This window comes from Megascapheus bottae, chromosome X (assembly GCF_031878675.1).
Source record: "Megascapheus bottae isolate mThoBot1 chromosome X, mThoBot2.hap1, whole genome shotgun sequence".
Lineage (NCBI taxonomy): Eukaryota > Metazoa > Chordata > Mammalia > Rodentia > Geomyidae > Megascapheus > Megascapheus bottae.
The window spans coordinates 34,843,892-34,860,231 of NC_143547.1; the positions used below are offsets into that span (position 1 = coordinate 34,843,892).

General features: G+C 38.8%; 1 protein-coding gene and 1 pseudogene across 1 annotated transcript; both read right to left on the reverse strand.

The window, feature by feature from the left end:
• Window positions 1–3,281: 3,281 nt before the first annotated feature.
• LOC150040818 (E3 ubiquitin-protein ligase TRIM52-like) lies at window positions 3,282–3,785 on the reverse strand. Its single transcript, XM_090327098.1, has one exon. It carries the CDS (start codon window positions 3,783–3,785, stop codon window positions 3,282–3,284), a length of 504 nt encoding a protein of 167 aa, XP_090183224.1.
• A 2,405-nt stretch (window positions 3,786–6,190) lies between these two features.
• LOC150040819 (26S proteasome non-ATPase regulatory subunit 4 pseudogene) lies at window positions 6,191–7,304 on the reverse strand (annotated as a pseudogene).
• Between the last annotated feature and the right edge of the window lie 9,036 nt (window positions 7,305–16,340).

Here is a 16,340-nt window from a genome sequence, read left to right on the forward strand (position 1 = left end):
GACATTGACATCCATTGTATGCTAAGGTTTGAGGAACATGTATACATATATTTATATGTATATATTTGAATGTATGTCACTTGTGTGTGTATATATATATATGTATCTATAGAGAGAGTTGAAATTCAGTTCTTTATTCTGGAGAACCTTCAATAAAATTTTACAGAAAGTTGATGTGAAAATATGTAACTTAAACTATATTCTATACCAAGTGGACCAACTAGACAAATAGAAAATAGAAAATATTCCATCCAATAGAAACAGCATACATATTCTTCTATAACCATTTGTTAGGGTGGCATTAAATAATTTAGGAAGATTAAGGCTGGGTGAAGTAGGTAGCTTCAATGATCCTAACTATAGAGAGAACAAAGATTGGGAAAATCATAATTCACAGTCAGCTGACTCAAAAACTGTGTAGGATTACATCTTAATCAATAAATTGGGCATGTTGGTGTATGTCTGTCATCCCAGGTATGCAAGAGACCGTAGATGGAATTGTAACCCGAGGCTACCTCCAGGTAAAAATGCATGACCCTAATTAAAAATGATTAAAAGGTAAAAAGGGATTGGGAACATGGCTCATATAAGGCCTTGAGCTAAAACTTCACTACTTCCAAAACTTTTTAGGAAGGTTAAAGTAATATTAATGATTTTTTTCAACAGATTGGTATAAATTAACAATCAATAAACAGAGCAAATTGGAAAACTTACATGTACATCGAAATTAAAAAAAAACATGTACTTGAATAACCCAGTAGATCAATAGAGAAACCAATAGGAAAATTTTTAAATATTGTGATCAAATAAATATGGGAACACAACATAATAATACTTATGAGGTGTAGTAAAAGGTACTCTAGAAGGAAAATTTATAGTAATAAAAGTCTATACTACAGATCATATACATATATATATATATAAACATGTTCCAATTTGTTGTAAGCATGGAAGGTTTGTAATGGTGTAATCTTTTTGAACAATTAACTTGTCTTATGTTTTAACAAAATGAATACCAGGAAGCTAAAACATGTATTGTCTGAGCAGAAGTGAGATCAAGGGGAGAGGAGTAGAAAAATGGAATAAAGAAGGGTACAGAAATGCAGTCATTATATTAAATGTATATATGTGAAAATAGCACTAAGTAATTTGAGAGAAAGGGTGGCATTGCTAGGGATGAGGGAGAATTATAAAAGGGCAACAATGATCAAGATACATTGTAATCATAAAAAGGTAAAAATTTAATTTAATTTGTTTAAGTAGTAAGACTTTGAATAAAAACTTATTTTGTTGGTCATGATGCTTGAACTCAGGGCCTGGACACTGTCCCAGAGCTTCTCTATGCGCAAAGCTAGCACTCTATCTCTTGAGCCATAGCGTCACTTCTGGCTTTATCTGTTCATGTGATGCTGAGGATTCGAATCCAGGGCTTCATGCACTCTACCACTAAGACACATTTCCAGTTCCTTGAATAAAAACTTTTGTACCTCAAAACCCAAGAAAAAACAACCAACTAGCAAGACACTAGAGGCTCATGTTTGTAATTCAAACTAGTCAGTAGTCTGAGATTAAAGGATCAAGGTCTGAGGCTAGTTTGGCAGAAAAGTCCACTAGAATCCATTTTCAACTAACCAGAAAAATGTCTGACTAGAGGCCTGGCTCAAATGGTAGAGTGAGAGGCATAATCAAGTAAACCAAATGAGAAGACAAGGCAGTGAGTTTTGCAGAGAGAGAGAGAGGGAGGGAGGGAGGAGAAGAGGAGAGGAGAGAGAGAGAGAGATCTCTAGAATAAGAAAAAAGAATTAAAGATTAGCCCAAAAAATGAAGTGGAAAGTAGGAAAAAATGACAGAAACAGTGTACCTAAGAATAGATTCTTTGCAAAGATAAATCAAATTGATGAAACTTTAGCCAGACTACAAAAGAAAAACTAAAATTATATATGAAATAAGAGGTCATTATAAATGATACCCAGCATATGCAAAAGATAAAGAATTACAATGAAAACATATAGCCGCACAAAAAATTCACATAGCTTAAAAGAAATATATAATTTCCAACAAACAACTTATTAATATTAGATTATGAGAAAGAAAACCTACCATATTAGAGACTATATCACTTGTAAAAAATCACATAAATAGGACAAGATTATCTCATTAGTGAATTGTATCAAATACTTAAAGACTTAGCAGATACTTAATGACTTAGCAAAAGTACTTCTCAAACGATTCCAAAAGCTTCAAGAGAATTTATCCTTTGGATGCAAGGACGGTTCAGTGTTCAGTGCTCAAGGCCCACAGCCAACAACAAAAAAAATCTATAAAGCCTTCTCCTCTGTTCACAGACATAATTTTTTGTCAGTCGTGGGGCTTGAACTGTGGGTCTGAGTGCTGTCCCTGAGCTCTTCATCCCAAGCTAGTGCTGTACCACTTGAGCCACAGTGCCACTTCCAGTTTTTTGGTGGTTAATTGGAGATAAGAGACTCACAGTATTTAGTGCCCAGGCTGGCTTTGAACTGTGATCCTCAGACCTCAGCCTCCTGAGTAGCTAGGATTACAGGTGTGAACCACCAGCAATTGATTTGTTTACAGACATTTTATACTTTAGTTTCTTTAGAATATATACCTGGAAGTTTCCAGTGAACACAATCACACCCTCCTGTTGAATTCTTATAGTGAGGACTGACTGTAATTGTGAAACACATTTCTTTCCCAAATTGCCATATGTTAAGTTCTAAAAACAAGGTCAAGATACATCATGCAAAGTTATAAACATTTCACTTTTTCTCTTGAAACAACATTTACAAATTTGTTCTCTGACTAAAAATGATGTTTATATCATGAGTTTGCTTACGCATGTACATATACATATTTTCATAACTTTTACCGGATAAACAATCATGTTGGTTGTTTCAAGGTCAGAAAAATCCGAGCACTTGGGACGCTGAGAGAGGATGATTGTGATAAATTTTAAGACAGCATGGGGTTACATCAAGAAACATTGTCTGAAAATATGCCCCCCAAAAAATGTACTAATGGTCAAGTAAAACACCTGTGGAAATAATATATATAGTGAAAAACCTCATTTTTGAATATAAGCAATTTTTCTGTCGGCAGATCAACTAATAATGAAGAAGGGGGTCAAGTGATGTATGTTTAATCTGAAGTATGATATACTCATTCATTCTGCAGTTAACACTGCAGGCGTTTTTTTCATTTTCTCTCAAAGTGGTGTCAGAGGTGTGAATGTATCACCTCAGCACTTGTCAAACTACCACACCTCACTGTTTTTCTTCTACATCATCTTTTCCATAGACACCACCTTTGTGGTTCCATACTTGACACACCACACAAGAGAGCGCGTTGTGTGCCTGGAAGATGTGCTCTGACGCAAGCTGGTGTTCAGTGTGGATCTCTTCTTCGTTCTCCCACGTGACTGGATGAGAAGCTTGAAACATCTGGCAGATTATCTGGACCATGTTGCCTAGCTGCCAGTTAGGATGGAAGTTACGGCACGTAAAGGTCTTTCGGCATTGGGGGCATGAGAACAACCGTGGAGAGGGCTTGGAAGAAGGTGGTTCACTGTCTGAGCTCAGGTCTTCATCCTCATCTTCCCACTCATTGGAGTCTTCTTCAGACTCACACACGAGGATCAGGCACACTCGGCAGAAGCTGTGCCCACAGCCTATGGACACGGGGTCACTGAGATAATCAAGGCAAATAGTGCACATGGCTTCCTTCCAAAGCATCTGCAAGAGGTCATGAGCAGACTGGGTGGCTGCCATTTCGTAGCACGATGGGCTTTGAAGCAGTGGCAGCTCAAGTTGGGGCCTAAGAGAAGGGGGTGCCTGAAAGTTGGCCTGGGGGCCAAGTTGGCCAAGATCACCACACATACACACAGCTCAGTCTGGGGGCAGAACCCCAGTTCATACTCACAGTGGCCCCTGTGGGTGTGCAGGCTGAAACCAAGCTCAGTTTTTGTGGATGTTCGGTCCACAGAGCAGAACTAGGGTCAATTCTCACGAGTTTGTTGGCCACAGACCAAAAAAAAAAAAAACCGTTCAGGTCTCGGGCGAGCATTCAGGACACAGGCTGGGACCACGCCCACCTCTCCCGAGTGTCCAGGACATGGGCCAGAACCAAGCTCAGCTCTCTCATCTATAGATGTCAGAACTAGATTTATACCCACTTATATGTCTAAATTAAATATCAAGATATGTTACACAATAAATCCGAGAGACACCTCATTTAAAATAGTTTTATAAGGAATAAAGGTTTTAGTAATAAATTTAGATAGCAGATAAACTATAGGTAAAACCTACCTGTAAGAAATAAAAAAGGCTTAGTGAGCACTCCACAAGGATGTGGGCAGATATCATGGAATTGTGTTTTGAGGCTAACCTAAGCATAAGAGACTGTGACACTCCATGTCAACCAACGGCCAAATGCGGTGGTGTGTACCTATCATCTCTAAAACAAAGGGAAGCACACATTGGAAGCACATGTTCCAAATACATCCATGCATGAAGAGAGACCCTATCTTAAAAATAATCACTACAAAAAGGGGTTTGCTGAGTGGTTCAAATGGTCAAGTACCTACTTAGGAAAACACAGGGACTTGAGCTCAGACTCCAAGTACTGCCAAAAAAGGGAGATATGGATATGGATTAGAAGAAATAATGTTGTAATTCAATTAATGCTTTGTTTAAAGGTCCACACTGCCTAAAGGAATAAACATATTTCATTTCATTCCTATTAACATTCTAGTATCTCTTTGAGAAAAATAAAATAAGCAGTCTTCAACTCTATATGACAATGCAAAAGATCAAAACAAGAGCAAGAAGTAACCTAGAGATAACACAATAATTTTAGATTATATTAAAAAGTGTAATAGACCATATATCACAGCCAAAAAAGTAGTATGGACAGAAAACAGAGCTCATAAATAGACCCACTCATATATGACTTAATAAACTTCAAAATTCCAAGTACACTGAATAGAGAAGAAGCAGTCTCTTCAATAAATGTTGTCAAACAACATGGATATCCACATTTAGGAAAAAATGAACTGAAACCCTTATCTCACATGATACACAATAAAATCTCAAAATGAAATAAAAAATCTTAAATGTAGAATAAGACTGCAAAACTGTAATAACGGGCAGAAAATGCCATGACAGTGGATTTGGCAATACTCTTTTGGATAGGATCTCAAAAGTACAGTAACAAACACACACAAAAAACATCATTGAGATTACATTAAAGGAAAGAGCTTTGGCAAAAACAAGAAGAATAATCAGCAGAATGAGAAAAGCAACTCACAGAATGGGTGGAAACATTTACAAGTCACATATTTAATAAGAGATTAATATACAAAATGTGAAATAGAAAAGGATTCTGAGATGGTTCAGTAAATTCCCAGATCTCATCTTCTCTACAAAGATCTAATGAAATATTGAGTATTTGGGTTGCATGGCTAACAGAAAATACTAGAATCACTAGGATAGTATAGAAGCCCTGTAGGACATATAGACTTTGGGTGGTAGTATAGAAAGAAAACAACTGGTGATAAAATTCAACATCCATCCTTCTATGATATAAAAAACCCCACAATGAATTAGGCATATAAAAATACATTTATAAAGGCAGCAAATCCTTGAACTCATGGAAATAAAATGGAATGAAGCTGAGATTCAGTCCAAGTATGTAATGGCTACACAGTAAGTTCAAATAAAAAGAAAACTCTCTTGCTTCTCTACATATCACCAATATGTTCGTTTAGCATATCCTCATTTCCCAAAACCTTTAAAATGTTTCATTTTTTTCTTTAGTCTTTGTGCTGATACTGGGGTTTGAATTCTGGGGCGTATGTGTTTTTGCAACTCAAGGTGCTCTAGCACCTTTTGCTTTTTTCTGAAAATTGAAATTAATTGAAAATTATTGAAAATAACTTTTTCACAGACTTCCCTGGCATGTTGGCTTTGAACCATGATCCTCAGATCTTAGCCTCCTGGGGAGCTAGGATTATACAATAAGCCATCAGCCCTGCAATTTCTTTCTCTTTTATGGGGGGAAAAACTTGCTAAGCTTTAATTATGTTGGGAGGGTGGCAGATAGCGTATCTAACTCTATAATCCACATATATGATGCAGTCTCCCTGGCAGACTCAGCTGCCCTTTCTCCTCCAGTCTCATTTCTTCTCTTCTTCCTTCTTACCATCCTTGCTGGCCTGGGAGGCCAAGGAGCCCATGAAATTTCAGATGGCCTCATGGTTGGGATCCATGACAGGCACGTTCTCTCAAGGAACTCAGGGTCCTGCATTACATCCTCCTCCTCCTTGGCTGGCACCGATGTGCCCATGACAGTGCTGGCATCAATGTCAGCTGGTTCTGCCTGACCAAATTCTGCTTCCTGCAGGGACACTTGCATGGTACAGGCAATCTGCTCCTCCTCAGTCACTCTGCTTAGGTCAGGAAGCCCAGGCGATCAAACTCCTACGGGTTGATGATCATCTGCAGCAGCGCATCATCGAGTGTCTTTCACCTTCAGCCTCAGTAGCAGCAATGCCTGCCTCTGCCTCAGAGGCAGCTGCCGCCAGCCATGCCTCCTCCTCCGGCCACTGTCTCTCCTCGTTCCATGGACACATGAAGGGCCAGGGCCAGCTTAGCATCAATGCTGGGATCCACTCCAAATCCAAAGTCATTGGCATCAAGATCCAGCATGGCACCACTTTCACCAGCCAGAATCAGAGCACTGATGAGGGCATCATCCAAGCTAGGACCTGGAGGCATGGTGACCAGATGAGAGCGGGTTCCATCTTTACTGTTCAGTGTGTTCACAAAGACTGTCAGCTTCTCCATGTTCACTTCCTCTTCCCCCAAATGATGATATCAACATTCCCTTTCTCTTTCCTGAGGCCTCTGGCTAGTTTCACCAGGTCCTTCTCGTTGTCGTCCACGGAGCTTCCCACAAAGGCTGTGATGCACAGCTTGCAATTCTTGCCCTGCCAGTGTTTCAGAGCCCAATGAAACACACGGATGCCAGTACAGAAGGTGATCTTGCCCTTAGGCTGGACTGTGTGGAGCTTCGAGAGGATTCTGTCAGTGTCGGGGTGAGTGTGGTCAGTAGTTCATAATCATTAACCAGTGTGATGAGGCCTACGTTGTTTTGGGACTTGCTGTGGGTCTTTGAGTGAAGCACTATGTTGACAGTGTCCTGATGGGTCTGTGGCCTGGTGAGCAAGAAGTCCTGGTTCCGCATATACTCACTGTTGTCTGCACAACCATAGTGCTTTCCAACACCATGTTGCCACTTTGCTCCCTTCCTGACTGGCTCTTGGAGCATACTAGTTCCCCAATTTTTAAAATTATTTTTATATTTAAGTAGCTATACAAATGAGTTCCAATTCAACATATCAGTTCATGAGGACAATGCATCTTGATCAATGTCAAATATCTTTTTTTTCCCTTTTATTTTTACCAGTCCTGGGGCTTGAACTCAGGGCCTGAGCACTGTCCTTGGACTTTCTCAAGGCTAGAGCTCTATCACTTGAACCACAGCACCACTTAAGGCTTTTTGTCTGCGTATATGATACTGGGGAATCGAACCTGGGTCTTTGTTCATGCTAGGCAAGCACTCTACCACCAGGCCAAACTCCCGGCCCATCAAATATGTTAAATACAGAACTATACACTTAATATCAAGCAGCATTAAGAAGTATAACTGACAAAAAGGCCACACTATTTCAGTAGTTCATCATGATGATCTTAATTCTTTTTTTTCTGTTATCTACAAGATTATTAATCTTTGTTTATGTCTATCAGCTAATTTAATGTGCCCGAGTATGGTGACGAAAACTTTTTATGGAAAATATCCCATTTGAAATTCTCTCATCTTGCATTACCTTGTAATTCATAGACTATGCCAGGTGTCCCTGTTCATACTTATTATTTTCTGGCCTCATTTCTCTGAAATTCAGAATTCACATGCTTATGATCGTTGTTTTTACCAAGTAGGAGCAGCCTATTGTTTTCGGCTTTCAATTGTCATAATTTTCTACTCCATCTCTCTCAGTTATCATTCTCCAGTATGTGCAAGCCTGGTTCTTTTCTGCCAATTCGTGTGTTATTTTCAGCCTCCCATTTCAGCCTTTCCTTTCCAGTCAATAGACAGAGTCTTTGGATTTTTCATATAATGTTTGTAGCCTGGTGTTACAAATGTGCCACTTTGAAAGAAGAGAAAAAAGCTCTTCAATCAGTCTCCTTTCACATGTCAGCAAGACCCTGAGAATGAGAAATTGAGGGCTGCCAGGCAACAAGTCTGGATGTGATGCATTCTCTGCAAGTTCCCCTTTCTCTGCTTCTGCTTAGAACAAGAATGGCTCCAATTATAGCAAGAAGATGACTAGCGATCTTTCATCAGATGTAACTGTAGCTTTTCAAGGACAGACCCAACTGGTGAATATATGACAAATGAATTTTCCAGTACTTATGTGGTTTTATCCCTGAGAACTGAGGAAGCTGATATTGTAACCAGGAGTTACAGGCTCAACTTCAGGGGTTCCAAATATTAGGTCCAGCCACTGACCACAATACAGTAAATAAAGGGACAAGTAGTTGTAAAAGGTAGAGAAAATATATTTCTTCATTTGGCATGGGCATGCTACAGAAAGAGGCAAAGTAAGCATTATTGTTGGGGTGTTATGTAAGAGCTTTAGTTTTAAATAGAGAAAGAATTAAGGGTAAAGGGACAAGGGTATGCACAGTTATTAAATAGGTATAGTTTAGTAGACAGAGGTGGCAAAAATTGACCGACCCAGTATGTTTTTTTTTAAGATAGGTGAGATGAAGCCTCATTATAGCAAGCTTGTCTTTGTTGTCTGGTGGTTGGTCTGCCCTTTAGAGGCTCTGCTGTCTCGTTTTTGTAGATTTCCTTATAAAGATGTTACCTAGCAATCTTTTCTGTCCTAAATTCCAAGATGATTCATTGATTGCAAGAGAGAAAGACTCACAGCAAAGAATTCAGATACAAAATGGAGACAGAAATAGAAACCGCTATCAGTAAGTAAGTAGTGAGATTGTTTCTAAGTACCTGTTATAATAATTCTGGGTGAAAGCTCATTAAGAAGGTACTTGAGATAAGTGAATCTCTCATGAAAGACTTGTGGATTATGTTGAACTTAGGGCTGGATAAGTGGGACTGCATTAAACTGCAGAGCTTTTGTATGGCAAAGGACATATCAGGTAAATTAATTAAGAAGCCTACAGAATGGGAGAAGATCTTCACCAACCACACAATGGATAAAGGCCTCATATCTAAAATATATCAACAGCTCAAAAATGGAATCTCCCCAAAACTAATCCCCAAAGAAACAACCACCCCATTAAAAGATGGACCAAAGACTTAAAGAGAGTCTTCTCTGAAGAAGAAACAAAAATGGCCTATAGACACATGAAGAAATGCTCAACATCTCTGGTCACAAAAGAAATGCAAATCAAAACAACTCTAAGATTCCACCTCACTCCAGTTAGAGTGGCCAGGATCAAGAAAACTAGTAACAACAGATGTTGGAGGGGATGTGGCCAGGAGGGATCACTACTACACTGCTGGTGGGAGTGCAAACTCATTCAACCACTATGGAAAGCATAATGGCAGTTCCTCAAAAGACTAAACAGAGAGCTCCCCTATGACCCAGAAATTCCACTACTAGGCATTTACCCAATTGTCCAGAAACAAGGTCAGACTAAATCCACTAGCACAACGATGTTCATTGCAGCATTATTTACCATAGCAAAGATATGGAACCAACCCAGATGTCCCTCAGTAGATGATTGAATCAACAAGATGTGGTATTTGTACACAATGGAATTCTATGCTGCTGTCAGAAGGAATGACATCGCCCCATTTGTTAGGAAATGGAAAGACTTAGAAAAAATAATATTAAGTGAAGTAAGCCAGACTCAAAGGAACTTAGGCTCAATGGTTTCCCTCATTTGTCATAATCAGTAGAAACCTTGGTCTCTCCTAGCAGAGATTTGCAATAGAGCAAAACCGAGATACATAAGGCCATATAGTATGACGCTAAATGAAAGGACCTCTAGGATATAGAAATAAAAGCCATATAATGAGTGATTGTTGTCCTTAACGTACTATGTTATCTCTCATCTCTTTTGCTATCCCTTGATTATCTCATATTGTTACAGTATCTTACTTTGTTATCTGATATATTGGATATATTTGTATTTGGTTATTTGAAATTGGATAGAGGAGAGGGGAAAACAAGATGAGGGGTGGGGGTGGGGAGAGGGAAATGGGTACCAAGACATGAGAAAGGGTATCAATGTACATGAATTAATGTACCTTCTATCTGGCAAATATAATGTAACCCTTCTATTAATTACAATAAAAAATATATGAAAAAAAGACTTGTGGCTTATTCATGAAAAGAAATTTCAGAAAATCCTACGTTCAGCAGCTGCTGGATTCTAATACAAGCTTTCAGGGTCAATATAATTCTCTTTGTATTAGTCTAGGTAAGCCTACCTTCCAACTCTTAATTATTAAGGAAATGTAGGAATTTAATTGGCTAAGAAAAATGTGATTTTGCACAATTATTATAATCCACAAGTAGAGTGAAGATTAAACAGATATACATTTTAATCAAAACCAATTCTTCCAAAATAATTTAACTATCTCCTATAATATGGAAATCACTTGTCTTGTCCTACCATAAATAACCAAGTCTTAGCATCCTTGCAGATAGTCCCAAATTTTCAACAACTTTCTGTAGCATTGTGCCACCTAAAAATTAGTCAGTGCTCATTGAAATCTTGCCTTTGGCCCCTGCCCAAAATCCATACAGCTATAGGTTGTCTCTAGATGAGTACTACACTAATTTTATGGTGTTTTACACAAATTTGGTCTTTGAGGTCATGATCTCTTTCCTGTCAGTTGCTTAGGACATGGACTAAAGCCATGTAGCCTAAATTAAGTATGGACAAGTATATAAAGCCTATTTCCTGTAATAGAATTCAGTCATTGTATGGAAAGAGGTAGATGCTAACCAGCTAGAGATAGCAATGATAAGTAAAGCAAGTTCTTAAAAATGAATAAAATGAAGAATAAACATAGAAAACAAAAGCAAGAAACAAAAGCAGAGAACAACAGATACAGGCTACTGGTCCATAGGCAAAATCTTGGTGTTTTTGTTTAATTTATACAATGTTGGCAAGCAAAATGCCTTCATTTTTTCTCAGAAATGCATTTATTTTCACCATTTTTTCCATTTTGCTGATGTGTCTTCAGAAGAACCACTTGAGACCACTCAGTCATTGTTCCTGCCCATTCAGTGGCCTGAGGAAACAGCTTCACTCATGGCTTGTGTGTTCCAGTGAGGAACAACTGGATGGACACAGTGAACACGAGCACACTTTCAGATCAGTCTGCCACCATAAATTGAGTAGTGGTGAACTCAAGAGTTGACACATTTCATTCACTTTAAAATTCTACATAGCTCATAGTCACAGTGGCCTGCTTTTGCTTTTCAGTCTCTTCAGGATCTCTATCGAAGTAGAGACCTGGCATGACCTCTGGTACACATTCACAGGAAATGAGGCTACGCATATGCATAACTTCCAGGGACAGCTTTTTACCACATCAGACCTCATGTCTCCGTAGTATGGAAGTCAACCTTTGTTATTCAGAACACTGGTAAGCAGATTGACATAAGACATCTCTATAAAAGGCAAGTGTTCAGTTCTGGAATCTGTCACCACCAGAAAACTTGCCTCCTAAAAAGCTACCTGGATATGGTTAGTGAAGGTCTCAGAAATAAATTAGCCAATAAACAGAGTGGCCCCAGGAACAGCAACCAACTTCAGAATAGCATGCTTGCTGGCAGGTACTCCTAGAGGATACTGAACTCAAGAGTGTTAATATACTTGAAGCCAGTTGCTGGTGGCTCATGCTTGTAATTCTAGCTACTCAGGAGGCTGATATCTGAGGATTGTGGTTTGAAGCCAGTGCGAGGAAGGAAAGACCATGAGACTCTTATCTCCCATAAACTACTGAGAAAAAACTAGAAGTCATGCTGTAGCTCAGGTGGTAGAGTGCTAGCCTTGAGCAAAAGAGGCTAAGAGATAGCACCTCAAGACTAGCAAAAAATTAACAACAAAAACAACTGTGTGTGTGTGTGTGTGTGTGTGTACTTGAAAAGCTAAGAACACAAACTAACACACAGTAAGTCCTATGACATTTATTATTATTACTACGACTCTTTTCACTTATCAGTGGATGTTGCCAAGTAGAAAAGCAATCTATTTCAAGAGAAATAGAATATTTATGCAAAATACTTTCAATTTAAAATGCTGGTAACTCCCTTTTCATACCACCCAGGGAGGCATCCATAAAATGTTGTTTTTGATTCTTATCCTAACTTAAAAGGAAACTTCCACACAATATCCAGAAACTTAATGTCCTACAAATGAAGAATAATGTCCTGAACATTCTTTGCAGCAGAAATCAGCTTAGGTTGAATCAGCCTTGCTTTCCACCTGGTGCAATACATCTACACAGGAAAGTGATGGTATCTACATCATAAACTTGAAGAGGGTCTTGGAAACACAGTTGCTGACACAAGTTCCCATGTTCTGCTCTGCGCTTTCCAAGTACATTAACTCAATTTATTCTTTTTTTGTCTGTTATGAGGCTTAAACTCAGAGCTTGGGAATTGTCCCTGAGCTCTTTCACTTAAGGCTAGTGATGTACCACTTGGAGCCACAGCGCCACTTCTCGTTTTCTGGTGGTTAATTGGAGATAAGTCTCAGGGAATTTCATGACCAGGCTGGCTTTGAACTCAGCCTCCTGAATAACTAGGCTTATAGGTATGAGCAACTGGCACCTGGCTCTCAGTTTACTTATATAACTGCCACCAGCATGAACTTTAAATTACTTATAGCCTGCTGTCTTGTCACATATGCTGTTTGCTTGCAAAAATTAGAGCCTGAATAGTGATAATTACATAATTCCTAGCTGCCTACAATCATTACCACACATTCCTAATGCTTGAGAATTGGCTTCAGATGGTCTCTATTCAATTGGAATGCCAGGTTGTCAATGCCATTGAGCTTAATACAATCTAATTATAGCAATAAAAAACACTCATGGGCCAGGTGTGGTGGTTCATGCCCTAGCTACTCAGGAGGCTGAGATCTGAAGATCATGGTTAGAAGCCAGCCCAGGTACTAAATTAATCACTAGAAATGGAGAACTAGAACTGTAGCTCCAGGGATAATGTGGTAGCCTTGAGCTGAAAGCTCAGGAACAGCGCCCAGGCCCAGAGTTCAAGCCCCATGATACACACACACACACATACACACACACACACACACACACACACACACACACACACACACACACACACTAAACACTCATGGGGCGGGAGTTTGGCCTAGTGGTAGAGTGCTTGCCTAGCATGCACAAAGACCCAGGTTCAATTCCTCAGTACTACACACATAGACAAAATCTGGAAGTGGTGCTGTGGCTCAAGCGGCAGAGCACCAGCCTTGGGGGAGAAGCCCAATAACAGTGCTCAGGTCCTGAGTTCAAGCCCCAGGACTGGAAAAAAAAGAGACACTCACTGGTACTATGGAAGATCCTACCAAATTCAAAGTATAAATGCCAAAGGACCACCCTGATCCCTTTAAATCTTCTTCTATTCCTTGTAAATCTCTTATGAGCATACATACACCATGCTCTCATAATTCAATCCTACTAAAAGTCATCTGACTCCATTTCTGCTTAACTAGAAGGTGCTTTTAGGACACAAATTCCCTCTTTCATTTAGTTGTCCATTGGATAGTATTTCTTGTCTGTCCCAAGAACTGTTTGGTTGTTTGTGAGCAGCATTGAGTAGGGGGAAAACTCTGCATATGTTCTAATAGGGGTACTATTATTAGTAGCTTTTCATATCTAACCTTTAGCACAGAGGTTTTGATCTTGGATAGGTCACTTCTAAGACTCTGCTTCCTAAATATGAATATAGGGACAACATTATGGAGCTGGCATTTTCACAAGCCATCAATAAACATCTGAAAAAGGAATAAGATGGAAAAGAGAAGGCAAATAATCATTAAGTGCTACTTCGCATAATCATTTTGTATATTGATTTGGAGTGACAATTGAGTTTGAGTCCTCTGATCTATACTACATATTAGATATATGAGCTTCAACAAGTCTCTTAACTTTTATTAGCCTCTTTATCTGAAAAATGGAGGTGATAATAATATGTCATGTGAGATGGGATTGAATGACAGGAATGAAAAGCATTTAGTATCTAGGCCCAGTGTACATATAGTACCAGTGAAATATGGGAAACAATGATCAGCTAGCTGTTTTCTGATATTATTAGAACTTAAATCATTTATGTCCCAAGACGTTATGTTGTCATTTCTTAATTTGGTTACCTATGGTGTTGTGTGTTGTAAACATTACTTAAAAAAACAAAACAGTAATAGACCATTTTGCTAAATTTATTGTCATTATCTCCCTTGAGCCCTTTGTGATCAGGAATAAGAATTTAAGGAAAAGCTAGTTAGGGCTAAGTCTAGAGGTTTCAACCACAGAACACAAAAAAATTAAGAAATTCAACAATTAGTTGTATCAACCATGTATTATTATAACAGAATGATCGGTGGTCTTGCTAAAGTTTATTGATTAATCAACAAACATTAACTGAGCACTTGAACACATTCTCACCTACATTTATAGAAAGATTCACAACACGATTAGGAAGAAAAGAACAAGAAAAGGACTGGGAGTGTTGCCTAGTGGTAGAGTGCTTGCCAAGCATGCATGAAGCCCTGGATTTGATTCTTTGGTGTCACATACACAGAAAAAGCAGGAGGTGGTGCTGTGGCTCAAGTGGTGACAATGCTAGGGCTCTGAATTCAAGTCCCAGGGCTGGCAAAAATAGATAAATAAATAAGAATAAGAAGGAAAAAACTGACAGCCTCTATTCCTGCAGCAACTAGTTAGGAGACAAAAGTAACACAACAGATATCTAAAGAAGTAGTCAGCAACCCAGATGCCCTATAACTGATGGAGAATAGGTCAAGAAAATGTGTGCATATACAATTAAGTATTTATAAATCATAAAGAATAATGAAATTAGCCAGACTATGATGACTCATGCCTATAATTTTAGTTACTCCAGAGGCTGAGATTTTAAGATCATAGTTTGAAGCCAGCCCATGCAGAAAAGTGTGCGACTCTTATAAAATTACCAGCAGTGGTATAGCTTAAGTGGTAGAAGGCCAGTCTTCAGTGAATAAGCCAAGGAAGAAGGTGAGGTACTGCGTTCAAGCCCCAGTACCAGCATGTACAGGCATGTGTTTATGTATACACACACACACCCATACACACACACAAATGAAAGACATTCTATTGTTTCCAGGTTACAGATGGAACTGGAGGTCATCAGGTTAAAAGAGGTGACACAGGTTTAGAAGGACAAAGTTTGAGTGTTTTCTCTCATGTGTGGATGCTAGATTTAAAGAATAAACACATAGAGAACACACAGGATCTAAGTATATATCTAATGTAAACATTTGTGTGTGTGTGTGTATATATATATACATATATATATACATATATATATATATATATATACTATGTTGCAATTGTGGGATTGTTTGGAGGCATGATGAGGGAGAGAATGATAGTGAACAATACTGAAATACACTGCATCTGTGAATGAAGATAGCAAAATAAAACTCATAGGCCAGGAGTGTGGCCTAGTGGTAGAGTGCCTACTTAGCCTGCATAAAACCATGGCCTCAATTCATCAGTACCACATACACAGAAAAAGCCACAATTGGTGCTGTAGCTCAAGTGTTAGAGTGCTGGCCTTGAGAAAACCAGGGACAATGCTCAGGTCCTGAATTCAAGCTCCAGGACTGGCAAAAAAAAACAATCCTCACTAAAAGCTGTTAAATAGTAGCCAGTACTGTCTATTTATATCTGAAACATCACCCCTTTGAACAATTAGCTTACACTAAAAAAGATGAATGACAGAAATGTGAAATAAATTCATTCCAGAGTGTGGTTACTAGTGGGAGGGGAAGGGTAAACAGAGAGGGTGAATGAGAGTAATGTAGTTTTATAAAAAGGAATAATTTACTTACATGTGTGAAAATGGAACAATAAAGCTTGTAGAGACTGGTTTGGAAGATATTAGAAATGAGAGACAATGATAAAGAGGGTGAGTCTGATCAGGTATATTGTAGTCTTAGGGCTTAAACTCAGGACCTGGAACCTGTCCCTCAGCTTTGTGGCTCAAAGCT

Coding starts and splice junctions, on each gene's coding strand:
- LOC150040818 (XM_090327098.1), bottom strand. CDS start 3,785: ATGGCAGCCACCCAGTCTGCTCATGACCTCTTGCAGATGCTTTGGAAG.